The sequence below is a fragment of the Anabrus simplex genome, chromosome 12 (assembly GCF_040414725.1).
Source record: "Anabrus simplex isolate iqAnaSimp1 chromosome 12, ASM4041472v1, whole genome shotgun sequence".
NCBI classification, from domain to species: domain Eukaryota; kingdom Metazoa; phylum Arthropoda; class Insecta; order Orthoptera; family Tettigoniidae; genus Anabrus; species Anabrus simplex.
Window position 1 is genome coordinate 14,359,211 of NC_090276.1, and position 16,086 is coordinate 14,375,296.

General features: G+C 42.1%; 1 protein-coding gene across 2 annotated transcripts in view; it reads left to right on the forward strand.

Moving 5' to 3' along the window:
* LOC136884405 (nephrocan) overlaps positions 1-15,688 on the forward strand; it is a 166,311-nt gene extending 150,623 nt beyond the window's left edge. For both annotated transcript variants that reach the window (XM_067156541.2, XM_068229861.1), the window contains exons 5-6: positions 921-1,213; positions 10,274-15,688. In XM_067156541.2, the coding sequence (XP_067012642.2) occupies positions 921-1,213; positions 10,274-11,340 (1,360 nt within the window). In that variant the 3' untranslated portion in view covers positions 11,341-15,688. The remainder of the gene's footprint in view (positions 1-920; positions 1,214-10,273) is intronic.
* The last annotated feature ends 398 nt before the right edge of the window (positions 15,689-16,086 follow it).

Here is a 16,086-nt window from a genome sequence, read left to right on the forward strand (position 1 = left end):
CAAACTTATTCGTCTACTAATGTCGTTCCACGCCATCTCTCCACTGACAGCTCTGAAACCGCTTAGTCGAGGAGCTCGTCTCGCCAGGGGTGATGTTAGTGACGAAGACGCTCATGGATTCTCAAGTAGTTAGTCTTTGATGTCTTAATACCTTGCGAATTACAACATTGTATACGAACCTAATAAGTACGCTTACCATTCGTCACATGTTTGTAAAAAGTGTGCCTATGTCACTTCAGTGGTATTTTAATATTTAAAAAGCACGCGTAATGAAACTATTTATACGTGTATAGTTTCAAACTCTGTCATATACTAACAATATTCAAGAATCCATGTACTTTAAACACCTTAATCTGTATGCAGAACTGCATTAAAATTAAGGAACTTATATCCTACAGGTTATAGATTATAGGTTGAATCATAAGAATGGTGCAGTTTACAAGAACAAAATTAACCGGTTGATAAATATCATTTTTTATGTCTCTTAAAATTACGTTCTATGGACTTACGCCCTTTTAACAAGTCATGATTCATATTAGTGCAGCCATACGCTGCACATGCGGCTGGCTTGCATCTTTGAAGGCGAGAATCTTACTTCTCACTTCTTAAAACTTACGATGTTCAGTTGCCATGGGCAATCTCATTGTCACATCATCGTAAGTTCTGGCGCCAATTCGTTGTTTTGACATCTCGAAACATGGCCGCACTTTATGAACCTGCCTCCACAAGGAGCGCTGACGTCAGGCATACTGCCCCTCTATATTATTCTACCTTGTTGTTGTAAACACTCAATGCAACACTCCTTTGCGCTCACCATTTCTGGAGTGGAGTGACATGCAATTTAATTTTTATCTTGGACGAGGACCTTTATAGATAACAGACTGCAATATACAGAATACACGTTCTTTTGTTTGTTCTAGGTCCTGCAACATCAGTATGCTGAGCGATATCCTGAAGTTGGAAACAATCAATGACTTGCGTGAATGGGCTTTTGATTTATGGAACTTTTCGTCACCATTGTTCGGGGCACAATTGAAATGGTTTCAAGGGTTAACATATGACGGTAGAGTAATATATGTGGATAGATTGCAAAATACCAGTATTCAGTTGTTAAATGTGACAGGCGCCAATGTTGGAATATTGTTACTTAAAAACATGCCATTTCTTCGGAAAGTGATATTCACCAATAGTCACTTGGAGGAATTTCATAAGGGTGAGTACAGCTGTAAAATATTATCCTATAACTAAGCCAAGTTACTCATTAAGGGGACCTGGATATTAGAAAATACACTGACTGACAGAGCAAATGCAACACCAAGGAGGAGTGGTTCGAAAGGGATGAAAGTTGGGGAAAAAACAGAGACGGCACGGACGAATAATTGATGTTTATTTCAAACCGATATGCAGGTTACACAATGCGCACGGCATCGACTCAGTAGGATGTAGGACCACCGCGAGCGGCGATGCACGCAGAAACACGTCGAGGTACAGAGTCAATAAGAGTGCGAATGGTGTCCTGAGGGATGGTTCTCCATTCTCTGTCAACCATTTGCCACAGTTGGTCGTCCGTACGAGGCTGGGGCAGAGTTTGCAAACGGCGTCCAATGAGATCCCACACGTGTTCGATTGGTGAGAGTACGCTGGCCACGGAAGCACCTGTACACCTCGTAGAGCCTGTTGGGAGATGCGAGCAGTGTGTGGGCGGGCATTATCTTGCTGAAACAGAGCATTGGGCAGCCCCTGAAGGTACGGGAGTACCACCGGCCGCAGCACATGCTGCACGTAGCGGTGGGCATTTAACGTGCCTTGAATACGCACTAGAGGTGACGTGGAATCATACGCAATAGCGCCCCAAACCATGATGCCGCGTTGTCTAGCGGTAGGGCGCTCCACAGTTACTGCCGGATTTGACCTTTCTCCACGCCGACGCCACACTCGTCTGCGGTGACTATCACTGACAGAACAGAAGCGTGACTCATCGGAGAACACGACGTTCCGCCATTCCCTCATCCAAGTCGCTCTAGCCCGGCACCATGCCAGGCGTGCACGTCTATGCTGTGGAGTCAATGGTAGTCTTCTGAGCGGACGCCGGGAGTGCAGGCCTCCTTCAACCAATCGACGGGAAATTGTTCTGGTCGATATTGGAACAGCCAGGGTGTCTTGCACATGCTGAAGAATGGCGGTTGACGTGGCGTGCGGGGCTGCCACCGCTTGGCGGCGGATGCGCCGATCCTCGCGTGCTGACGTCACTCGGGCTGCGCCTGGACCCCTCGCACGTGCCACATGTCCCTGCGCCAACCATCTTCGCCACAGGCACTGCACCGTGAACACATCCCTATGGGTATCGGCTGCGATTTGACGAAGCGACCAACCTGCCCTTCTCAGCCCGATCACCATACCCCTCGTAAAGTCGTCTGTCTGCTGTAAATGCCTCCGTTGACGGCTGCCTGGCATTCTTAGCTATACACGTGTCCTGTGGCACACGACAACACGTTCTACAATGACTGTCGGCTGAGAAATCACGGTACGAAGTGGGCCATTCGCCAACGCCATGTCCCATTTATCGTTCGCTACGTGCGCAGCACAGCGGCGCATTTCACATCATGAGCATACCTCAGTGACGTCAGTCTACCCTGCAATTGGCATAAAGTTCTGACCACTCCTTCTTGGTGTTGTATTTGCTCTGTCAGTCAGTGTAAGTAGATTGTCAGTAAAATACACAGCAACAAATTATTCATATATTGACAGTTCTTGTCATTTACACTTCACACATTTCAAAAGCTTTGTAGTCATTTCAGCCAGATAACATTTCCTCTTCTACTAAACAGTTTCCAGGTTGTTTCAAGCTCATTCTTCAAAAAATGTATTGTCCAGTTGTTGCTAGTTGCTGCCATTATGATGTTTTAGTCTTCTTTTCGGGTGCTCCGATAAACGTTTTCCGCCGTATGCTTGGGTTCTTTTCTTGCAGAAAGATGAGCGACTCCACAGATTAATTTTTTCGAAAACACTGTGAATACCTTGCTTAACAATGGAGCTGGCACCCAAAATGATCTGTAAGTGGAAACCACGAGAATATTCTGCGGGACTTAATCCATATCCAGTTCATGACGGATATTTTACCAACTGTCCCCTTGTCCATGAGTCAAGTACTAGCATAACTCAAACCTCACTCAATGAGACAAGTACTAGCATAACTCAAACCTCAGCCAATGAGGCAAGTACTAGCATAACTCAAACCTGAGTCAATGAAAGTAATACATTTGACGTAGCCTGTACCAGAAAACATAACTAATTCTCATCTGAAATTCAATTAGGCTGTCAAAATCTCGTAGCCCAAATAAATTTAATTTATTATATTATCTTTGTTATTTGATAATGGCAAGTCGGTATACTCCCATCAATTACGTTCCTCCATCCAGGACAGCTTGTGATCTGCACGCTCCCCTCCACCGGTACCTCCTGTCTGTCCTGAAAGGTGTAAAACACCGGGGCTCTGTTTTCATGAGCGTCGCTTGATGACCAACTGAGTACGGCATTGCCAGGCTAATCACTTTCATTTTTCCTATCTGACCTTTTGGAGCATCTCTTGTTCTTTTCCGCTTCGGACGGAATCAGATTGCGCTGCCTACTGAGTCTTTCGTTTTCACGCCCTTCGTGGCCCCCGTCTTCTTTGGCCGATGCCTTCATTTTTCGAAATATCGGAGCCATTTTTCTCCGCTCTGATTAATAGAGGATGGTTGCTCAGTTGTATTTCCTCTTAAAACAATAATTACCACCAACAACAGGCTATCCACGATCTTCTCTTAATTATAATTTTATACCTATCTTTCGATTAATTCCTTATTATTTCCTAACGATCTTTTTGATATCAGAAATATCATTAAATAGTATCGAAACAAAATATCGATACTGAAATATCGAATATCGATATTTACTCACATCGATACTACCGCAACGTCCGTACGAGTACTAAGTAAACTCTTGTCCTTGTGGGGATGCAGATCTTTTCGGGCACGTTCCCAGCGTGCATGTATCTTTTTAAACCTATACCATCCCTTATGTCAATGTAAAATCTCTGGCAGTGCCTGGATCGAACCCGGGCTATCGAGGACGGTAACAAATAGTGCTGACCGTTACGCTACGAAGATGGGCACCTCGCGTAATCAAGACCGGCTTACTTTTCGCGGACGCATTGATTCGCGATTGTCTCGTAACTAACTTACTTGCGATTGACTCATGACTGTCCCAAGATTGACTCAAGATTTTTCTTTGCTACTGCTTTAACATCGCACTAACACATCGAACATTTACGAACATGAGAAACCACGGAAATTCATCTTCAGGGCTGCCTGCTGCTGGATTCGAACCTACCGTCTCCCGAACAGAAGGTCACAGCTGGGCGACCCTAACCGCACAGCCAACTCGCACGCTACTCTTCATTGGAGGCAGTACCCTTCTTCATATAGACCACTGGAAGATTCTTGCCATTTCCCCTTCCAGATAATTTTCAGCGCTTTGTACAGTTTTAACCAGTTTCCACCTTCTTCTATCGAGCTTCCTTGTCGCGAGACTCAACAATTCACAAGGTCTATTCTTTTACTTCCTGCTGGCCACACACACTCTCGGTCTTCACTGTCACATTATTATTATTATTATTATTATTATTATTATTATTATTATTATTATTATTATTATTATTACCGCATTTGGGTGGATCAGCAGAGGTGAAAGAAGGTGCGGGCTGAAATGGGTCTAACTACAAGGCCGAAAGATGAATTCAAATTTCAATAAAGGTTATATTTTCAAAACTTAACAATTTTCACATAATAAAATTTCGGATTTTTAACAAATAACAACAAGTCGAATCAGGTACAAGACCAAGAAAGCCGAGATTTAGATAGACTTTAACAATCTGGGCCACAAGCCCTAATTTTTACAATTCCTGAGCTCTCAGCTCACAACCACATATTACCAAAGGGCAGAAATTCCCTCAATACAATGGAGCGTTTGCTCCCACCTTTAAAACTCAAGCCTCTCTGAGGCACATTTACCACAAGTTAAAGAGCTAACCCGCTCTCAATTTTCCGAGCCTATCAAAGGCAACAACCAACATTACTATCAACTGCCCTCAAGGCACACCTACAAAGAAACAGGGGTATCTAGTACCCAATCTACTGGGCCTTCGTGGAAAAGGAACAGATTAATTAAATGCCCCAAAAAATATCAAGATGAATGGAGGCGTGTACTTGCACTCCTACATGAAAGCTTGTTAAAACCTAAGTGGCGTTAAGCCGATACACAGGGGCTATTCCCATACTATAGAGGTGACTCGTATAAGAAAAATTTTAACACATTAGGGAAAAGTAGAAAATAAGTTACGAAAACATAGTCACCTCAACTCAGAAATGAAGGGGAGCTCGAGAGGGTAAAGCACTCTCTGTCCCCGATTTACATTTAAAGATATATGAAGTCTTACAAAGATGGAAAAATTTACATGTTTTAAGTTATAGGTTACATATTAAAGGTTTCGAACCTGCCCCGCGGGTTAAACTGCTGAGCTAGCAAGGAAAAAAGAACGATGTTAAACGGCCATTACCTTGTTGAAGAGCTGCTGGCGGATGAAGGAGGCGCTTCTCGCCTGCTGCTATACACTAAGCTAGATGTTGTACGAGTGGTGGAGAGCCCGGAAAATAAGGAGTTTTTATACTCTCGGGGAAGATTCGAGACCTTTCATGAATAATTAAGACACACCCAGATGCGTTTATTGGTCGGCTAAAGTTTACACATCAAACGTGAAGAAGAAGGACACGATTGGTCCAAAATTAATTAAAGAAATTCGGGATTGGCTAAGTTCAAAACTGGCGGAAAGAAAGATTAATATTGCCAACCTACAAATGAAAGAACGAAATTTAGTTATAGAAAAGTTCCATCACTTCGCACCAGGGTGCATGATCATAATTTTTGGTAGAGACATCTGTGAGAGAATGTCCACACTTCCTGATCAATGAAAAACAAAAACCAATCGAAATACACACAGTGACATCTTCTGAGAAACGGTTGAATTAATTCAGAGTTTCAACTGTAGAGGAGTACTTTAAGGCGGAAAATTCAAACGTGCGGCGTATAGGTGTACCAACCGGTACAATTATTATCTATATAATTAAAGTTGTATGGGCCCGCAGTGTGTAATTTCGTTTTGGGGGGGGGGTTCAGATATTTATCCGTTTCAGGTCAACTCAAGGCCGTATCAATGGTTTTAGCTTTCGTGTCTGTTTGTCCGTCTGTTCCACCATCACGGAGAAGTGTCTGGATATATCTAGGCTAAATTTCATATTTAGAGTATACTCGTCCAGGGGAAGGTTTAGATATCATTTAAAAATCACTGAATAGAGTTGTGTTTCATAGGAAAACCAGAACAGGTTTTTCCAGTTTTATTTTATACTATTGATTTTCTGTAAAAACACAGGCTATATGTGAAACACCCCTTCTCTTTAAACATTTTTTTTAAATGTACATAATTTCGCTTCATATTCAATGACGGAAGAAATGACTATTTTCTGCTGACTGCTTGCCATTTCCGTCATCTTGGTTGTTCCTTGTGTAGAAGGCGATAGAGACGTCAAGCTGCCATTCTACGGGACATTTGTCGTTGGAGGTTACAATCTTCTTCGAATAGCGCTAAGGGTGGCTGTTAATATTTCAATAGCACCAGAGAGTATTCCTGGGATAGAGCTAAGAGACATATAATTTAACACGATCTTAATTACTGCGTGTACACTGTTGTCCTTGAATAGCTGTCTCCACTGGTTCAGATATATTGTGGGGGTTCAGAACCGCCTATCTAACCCATGCTAATTTTTATAAATTCTTTTTCCTTTTTTGAGGAAATTAAGAAACACACAAACATCACTTTTCTCACACAGGTTTATCCGTACTTCTTGTATGTGTACAAATCAAGAATATTCATATATTTTTAAAAGTTTAAAATATAATTTATATATATATATATATATATATATATATATATATATATATATATATATATATATATATTTGCAAAAAAATCCTATGAAATCTATGCTAATTCCTCTTATAATTTACATTCCCACAAAACGTGTTTGGTGTGTTAGGTGCTGTGCATGGTGCATCCATTGCCCAAGTTTCAAAACTCTAACTCATCTACAAGCTGAGAAAAGGTACACAACTTTGGTGGGAAAAAAACCAATGTTTCAAGAAAAATGGTCTTAAAGTTACAGATGTAGTCAGTCATTCGCCATTGTTCTAATATGTCCCAGCTGCATATTGTGCTCCTTCTTGCTCGTGTGTTGTATGTAAATGAATATGCATTAATACAATCACAAACATCCAGTCCCCGAGCAAGAGGAACAAATTAATAAAACGTAGCTAAAATGTACGGCTCAGATGGGAATCGAACCAGGGGCCCTCTGAACACATTTCAGCCAAGTAGCCGGATATTGTTATTTTTCATTAGCATCTCATTTCTATGTAGGGTCCATGAATGCACATGACGTCTTTAAGAGCCATATACTTATAAAAATTCCAGTCGAATTCACTGTGATCCAATTTCAAGAAATTTTGGTTGGGATTTTATTGGTTATTCAAGACACAACTTTCGAAAAGTTGTCAATATTGGCATTTGTAATACATGTAACTAAGTAAGGTAACTTAGGGAGATCCCGACATGAGGGAAAACTCGACACTTTTAAGCTTAGCGCCACTGGTAACCACAGTACTCTACAGGTCGAACTAGTAACTACATGTATTGGAGCCGTAGGGTGTTGTGCTCATGGTGATCCTGGTAGCAGACGATTATCGCTATAAATACAAGACATCTGAATAGTTGAAGGTGAGTATGTAAGTGATATATGATGTAAAAGTAACGTACTATAAGATAATGAGTAGGTTGTAGAACGAAATACGTAGATATGCGATATTTTTAAGGCAATGTTTGAGGTTAGGCGCACAAAGCACGTTTTGGAGAAGCGGCCATGTCATTTCCAAATCGCCAATCATTCAGCGTGGTAAGTGCTGCCACCTCTTGCCTGCCAATGTAACTCGGGGAGATGTCGACATGACAAGCGTGGGAGATCTCGACACTGTCATTTATCCGTACAATCCCGATATCCTCCAAGAAGACATTTTTGAATACGACCTTGTGCAAGATGAAAATGGTTCAAATCACGTACATGTTGGAGAAGATATTGCTGTCGAAACTAAGGCCAGTAGTCCTACATTATCACAGGAACATGAAGCCTCACCTGCATTTACACCTCCGAGTTGCTCAGTCCAGGAGTTATCTCCTGTTCCGATATTAAGACTCCTATCTGGAAAAGGAAGAGGAAGAAGAGTGCAAGAATCCGCCATGGTGACTTCTCAGGATTACCGACAAAAGTTAAGGAAGAGGAAACGCGGAAATGAACAGAATCCTTCAAATCTAAACAAAACAACGAGAACTCGGCGTGTTGGTAGTGGGGAAGCTAGTTCCTCATGCAGTCTTAATTGCTCTGAGAATTACTGCGCAGTATGTGATGGCTATTTCTATGACGACAACCGAAATGAGGCATGGGTCCAATGTAGTGGGGAATGCAGGAAATGGTTCCACGAGATGTGTGTAGAAAATGGAAACGACGAACAGTTTATATGTGCCCACTGTGTACAATAGCTGTGTAACTCTTCCGAGGTCCTACCTAGTGTCAGGTTCTCCCTAAGTGCGGGAGAAGTGGACATTTTTGCATCGTTTATTTATTTTCTAATTTACAATGATATGAAGTTTTATTTTTGGCCATAAATAATAGAAAACATACACTAACTGTCTACAAATTCACCAGGTAAAAATTGAACTATTTTGCAAATAAAGCATTATCAAAATTACAGGTTTTTGCTTAGCGTGTTGAGATATCCCTAAATTACTATACGAAACTTATCAAATAATGTGAAAATTAAATACCTTATATTGCATGGAATGTTATGTATTATACATCACTTTTAAGCCTAGATTTAGTATTTCATGAATCATCAAAAAATTCATTTTGAATCTCTTTAACAAAGGTACATTAGCACCCTACAATCATTACCGTTTTGGTTATCAACAGTATACAGTATTTTGAGTGGCCAAAATTCATGGGAAGGCACCGAATGTGATGTTAATAACTATATGCTCCTCCGTGAACCCTCAAAATGGCGAGCCATCGACTCTACAAGGTGATGGAATCGTCCTGGAGGGATCTGAACCCAGGCATCTTGCACTGCTACCCACGATTGGTCTTGTGTAGTTGGTGTGGGGTTCATGGAGCGTACACCAGCATCCCATAATGCTCGATTGGATTAAGATCGGGAGATCTTGAGGGCCAACCCATGGTCGTAACTTCACTGGAGTGCTCCTCCAAACACCTGCGTGCCACCACAGAGCGGTGACATGGCGCATAGTCCTGTTCAAACATAGCATCTTCATCAAGGTACTCTAGAGCCATAAAGGGATGCAGATGCTCTGAAAGAATCTCTACATGACGTGCACCAGTCAGACAATGGGGCCATGAGAACGCCACCCAGACCAGAACTGAACCACCTTCCGTCTAGACACAACCTTGTTGACACGCAGGATCCGTAGCTTCATGGGGCATACGCCACTCTCTCACGCGTCCATCAGCTCGATACAGTTGGTACCGGGAATCATCGGACCATATCACACTCAGCCCCTGTTTCATGATCTATTACAGATGTTCGCGGGCCCATGCACGTCGTTGAGCTCTGTGCCGAGGGGTCAGCACAGGAATACGAGTTTGTCGTCGGCTGGTGAAGCCTATGCGGTGCAGTTGCCTCCTTACAGTCCTGGTAGAAATGGGTTCCTGACTCCTAAGTGGTGATCTGACTCACAGTATGGTTCTGCGGAGGCGACGTGATTCAGGTCTTTAAACACATGTGGTCTTCCCGTGGGGCGGGTGGTTACATTCTCTCTGTGATACTGAAGAACCACGCTCGACACTGTTGACCTCGGGAACCCGAATTCCCGTGTAATCTCCGCAATTCGCTGATGATCATCCCACGTTCAAAGCCGGTTAACTCGCGATATGTTGCCATCTTCACGACCCTGGTGTCCGTGACAGACTGCTCAGCAACGCCGCAGCTAGCCGCAACGCTCAGGGGTCATACACGGCACGTTTCCTAATGGGACACCCCTTTCCGTGACATTTGGCCACTCAGTGTATTATGTAAAAGTTAATGGGTTTGAAATAAATATTTCTTTTCTTTCCAGATAGCTTCCTCGGTATGTCTGACGTAAAAATCCTCATCCTTCGAGGAACGTTCATATCGGGAATTCCTCAAATGATAGACCGTATGCCAAAATTGGAAATATTGGAAATATCAGGCTCATCACTCGAAGGAAAGGAATTCACCATACCAAGAAAGGAGTTGTCAACCTTAAAAAATCTTCAAGTCTTGGACCTGAAATACAACTCCGTTTCTTCACTTTCTGAGAAGCTACCACCACTTCCAAAGCTACGTACACTCCGTCTAGATGGTTGTAATTTATCTAGTATTGAAAAACGTGACTTCGTTGGGTTGCCAGAACTTGTGGAGTTAACTCTGTCCGGAAATATGTTAACTAATTTGGAAAACAATGCATTCCGTCCTTTGAAGAAGCTAAAATTATTAGATTTATCAAGCAACAGATTAACAAAGTGGCCCGTATTGTATGACCTCCCCATTATACTCCTGGATATGTCTGATAATTTGTTATCGGATGTCGTTAACTTAAGTAAAACTAGAACGACTGTTGAGATTTTGAATATTTCTAATAACAGAATTTTAGAATGGCATGACAAGTACGTGTTCTCACTTCCAAAGTCTCTCATGGCCAATGATGCTCAGTTCAATATGCATCATTCAGGAGACAGTACTAAGAAGAATTACGAACTTTGGACGAAGAAAATTTATATTTCAAAGAATTTGATTCGTACCTTGTCAGAAACTATGATGCAATCTTTAGAAGGATTAGACGAAGTGGATCTGGGTGGTAATGAATTCGACTGCTTCGACTGCAGAATGATTCCTTTCCAGAAATGGCTGAATACAACCTCTACAATTGTTAGCAATTTAGGAACTTCAGATCCTCTTCTCTGCTCGTCTCCTGTTACTTGGAGAGGAGTGCCTGTTAACGTCGTCCAGTATGATGAGGAGCTATGTTTGGAGAAAGTACGAACTACGAATCTACTGACCATTATCGGTGTTCCTCTCTTAACGGTGGTCATCATGATTGTCGTCATAGCAGGAATAATATACAAGTTCCGATCAAGGATAGGTTATATTCTGTTAAATTAATTAGTTTCTTTGAAAATACACCGGCATTATGCCCAATACAGTACCTCTCTCCACACTAATACTTGCCTATTTATTTCCTCAACCAAAAATTGTAGGCTAATAATTGTAAAATCTGTTTCAGTCCATTTGTGAAGAAAATACGTAAGTTTTATAGTGCAATATATGCCTATTCGTGCATTAATGCCTATTCTGAAGATATACAACTTTTAAATGGTATTATTGCGCCCCTCTCTGCTTTGTCAGGTTCCTTCATCAGATATCCGGTGAAATCAGGCATTTTTTACAGGTACAGTAGCTACCAAAGGCATGCGTTTATATGTCTTTAAAGGACGACAGCTTCCATTTAGTCCTATAATTATACTTGGAGGGAGCTGGCCTTGAATCTGCACCCTACACTGACCATCCCCAAGATTTTCAGTGGTCTCACGTACATTTCTTCCGAGTTCGAACAGCTACCTTCCACAATAAAGCATCTGGAAGAGAGATCTGTAGGGATTGTTTATGAGGTAGAGAAGACCAATGGAGCGACAGGAGATGAGATCAACATAATGCAGAGGAATCCCGGCTGGAAGGATGCTTTTGGCATTGCTGCTGTTCTCGAAGGGAAAGACATAGCACCACCACCGGGTTTCACCCCCTGACCTCGTGTGAAGTCATTTCCTCAATTTAAACATGTATTAGGCGACAACAGGCAGAGGTTTGCTGTTCAAAATTCAGAACAGTATCTGGTTGTCTATTGTAACATGTACTGACTAAGTTTCATTTGAAGTGTTCTGTCGTCATAATTATTGTCTGAAAGAGATAAGAATTTCTTCAATTGTTTTGTTTATTATAATAATCATTATTACCTTTACCTTTTCCTGATTTTGGCGACTACTTGTCCCTTGGCATAAAACCATTATCTGAGAAAGAAATGGCATGATTAACATACGCTGAGTAATTTTAAATGATAAGGAGATGGTACGAAGGGCGAACTATATTGTTTTACACTTTATTTTTCTACCCAAATGAAGTATATTACACACCAGTTGCTACGTCCACCTTCTCAACATAATCTCCTTGTACCGGTTACTGCATGCAGTTTTGCCATCGATGTGTCAGTCTCGCCAGATCTTCGTGAAACCAGTCTTCCAGAGTGCTGTGTCCAGTTCTGCAAAATCCGCAAAACGACGACCACGCAGAAGTTTCTTCATGTTCACGAACAGCTGATGGCACTGTTCAACATTTCTTTGGCTGTGGACTGCCCCTATGCTTCCATTGCATCGATTGTTGTTTCGTTTGTGGCTCATGGTAATGGACTAGCCATGAAGTCGGCTGGATCTTGATCATGTCGTTGCAAAAGTTCTCTGCTCACGTCCACACGCAACTGCTTTCCGTCTGCAGACAAGAGTCTAGGCACCCACGTGGATGACACCATCACCAACTGTAAGTGGCCACGCAGGGTGTTTCAGCTATTTCCCATGGCTGCATTTCAGTAAATGTGATACATTTGTTTCCTCGGATGGCCTGTTCGACCCGGGCAATGTTGGCTGTTGTTGACACTGTCACATTCCTTCCAGAACTGGTTCCCCTGTCCACCGATATGCGCCCTGTTTTCCAACCTTCCACCCAGTTGAAAACTGGCGAATGTTCTCCACAGACTGCCACCAAGCGCCGATGAATTTCTTTCCATAGGAACCAAGTCGTATAGTGCTGTCCCTGACGGTTGCTTTCCATCTTGTCTTCTCCTTCGCTGACAGTGTTGTTATGAAATGGCTATGACGAGTGCACTAACCCTGTGCGTGTGCTGCTACCAAACGGTGGAACAAGACACTAGTTACACGTCACCATCTTCTTAAGTGAAATGTGAACCAAACCAGGACGTACAAAAGATAAACTGCAAAGTGATACAGTACGCCCCTCGAATATTCGGGTTGGTTTTTAGTGCCTATTTTTGCAATTTTAGTACGGATTTTGCGATTTTAAGTGTATATTTGCCTGCCTATTTTTGGTATTTTTAGTGCCTGTAAATCCTTAGGTAAGGGTAAGGGTTGTTCTGCCCGAAGGCAGGTCCGAACCTCCGCAGAGGTGTTCCTGAGCCGGAGTTTATGTGCGGTGGGGTGGCCAGTTCCTTTCCGCTCCTCCATTCCCTTACCCCCCCACAACAGCGCGTGGCAACCCATCCAACTCCTGATCACGCCCAATGTTGCTTATCTTCGGAGATCTCACGGGATCCGCTGTTTCAACACGGCTACGGCCGTTGGCTGTAAATCCTTGCCTTACTTATAATACATATGTAAGTAAAAATAAGTACAGTAAAACTTGAATAAGGCGGAAAAGTGCTCAGTACGCAAATTTTTCTTGGCCCGGCGAAGCTTATGGCTTACGTGACTTATTTCCTGTTGCTCCCTCTGGAGCATAGGGCCTTGGCGAAATTTCTCCACACAGTACGGTTCCTGGCCACTCTCTTCAATTCGCTCCATGTCTTGTCAACCTCTGCGATTTCCTTTCCGATCGTCCTTTTCCAGGTCTTCTTTGGCCGACCTCGCTTTCTAGAGCCTTGAGGGTTCCAGTCCAGCGCCGCCCTCTCATGAGCTCCATCCGGCTTCGTTAATGTGTGTCCGATCCAGCGCCATTTGGATGTCAATCGGCTGGTGATTGGTCACGGTCCAAAGATCTTCATTCGAGATTATGTCCGGCCACCTCACATTTGTTATGCGACGCAGACATCTATTAATGAACACCTGTAGCTGGTTATTGATCTGTTTTGTAACCTCCCATGTTTCACAGCCGTATAAAAGAATCGACTTTACATTGCTGTTGAAGAGGCGAAGCTTAGTCTTCCTCGAGATGTTTCTATTCTTCCACACAGAGTAGAGCTGGACAAACCCACCATTTGCCTTCCGGATACGGCTTCGAACATCTTCCTCCGCTCCACTATCCATTGTAACTATACTTCCAAGGTAGAGGAAGGACTCAACTCGCTCAATTTCCTTTCCATTTACTGTCAAGCTGGTCATGACATCTGAATTAATCCTCATCTCTTTAGTCTTGCTTGTGTTGATCATGAGACCTGCACGTTCCGCTTCCTTCTTCAACCTACTCAGTTTATCTTCTATGTCCCGGTACCGCTGTGCCATAAGACAAATATCGTCTGCGGCGAAGCTTATGACTAGAGCCCGGATTTTTATGCATTAATAAGTTAGAATGCAAACTAACTGAAACCAGTAGCAAGTATAGTCCACCTTCACAACGACTATGCTATGGGGTTTGCATGAACATTAGGGTTACGGCCCATCAGAACCCCTATAATTTATGTTACTCTTGCTACATTATGGAAGAGCGGGTAGCGGACACTTCCTACTAACCTACTTAGTTTGCAATCTAACCTGTTACTGCATAAAAATCCGGGATTTTCTTATGACGTTACAATATTTTTACTTTTGTATAATGCGGAATACCCTCAACGCAGGAAAGGAAACGAATAGTGAAATATATGTTTTTCCTCAAATCTGCTTGTACATTGCTGAAAATATTATGAACCAATTGTAGTTCTATGTATAATATTTGCGCATTTCTGGTGCTGGTACGATCAATGTCATTGTATGGACAAACATCTCGACCATCAGAGCACGTATCTTTCTATTTCTTGAACCGGACACTTCAGGAAATTTCTACGAAGATAAACCGGTTCAGTGATGCAAATAAAGGGATGAATGAAGTGTTTGGTAACGTATCGGCAACAGATCCGACTTGCGTCAAGTATTGCCTACGAATCGGAGATCTTTATTCGAAGTGATGAATAACTTGCGACTAATCACAGTGTCGAATCAGTTAAAGTGAGAAAGGCCGAGAGAGAGGAGGAGACGGAAGAAGGAGACAATCAAGAAGATGAAGATTAAACCAAGATTCGACCCAAAGAACACTGCATTTGTGCCATAAAGCATTATTTGCCATTTCATATAACTCTTCCACTCTTCTTGAACTAATATACTCAACTGCATTCAGAAAGACACAATTAGAAAGAAGAGGAAACAAGTTACTTTGTTTGATCTGTCGAAGAAAGCTTAGTGTTGTGACCTACTGTATACAGCAGAGATGGCGAACCTATGCCACACGGTGCCATTAGGTGGCATTCCTGCGGCACACCGCTCAACACAGTAACATATATTAATGTCCTTAACATGTAATAAATAAGTCGCAAATCTACCAGCATAGCATATTTAAAATTACGCTTTAATAAAGGAGTAGTTGTCAAATAATTCTATGGCCATATTTTTTTTAATTTCACTAGTTTAAAGCAAAAAATATCTTATTCTTAAAATATATCTGTTTTTGAAATGTAATTTTCACTGAGGTATGCAAAATAAAATCATGAAACATTCAGTCGATTGGATTTGTAATTTCAAAGAAAAATAACCGATGCCACACCAGACAGTGAAAGAACAGTACAAAATACCTTAATTGATACGCTATTCGTAAAAGGTTTGCCATCCTTGGTATAGAGTTTTAAGATGGAAATAGTCTAATATACATTACTATCGCGGCAGTGCCAAAATGATATGCTGTGTGTCATAATGTATGTAATAACAAAGGACAATAATAAGTAACAAATCAGTGTACAACAATCTGGACAGCCGAGCGCCACGCGTAGGCAGATACAGGTAAGCTCTAAATAATATATCAGTTTACTGTATACTGTTTGTATCATGTTTTGTGTGGCGGTGGTGCTGATTGGTCTTATAAGTGAGTGAGTGAGTGAGTGAG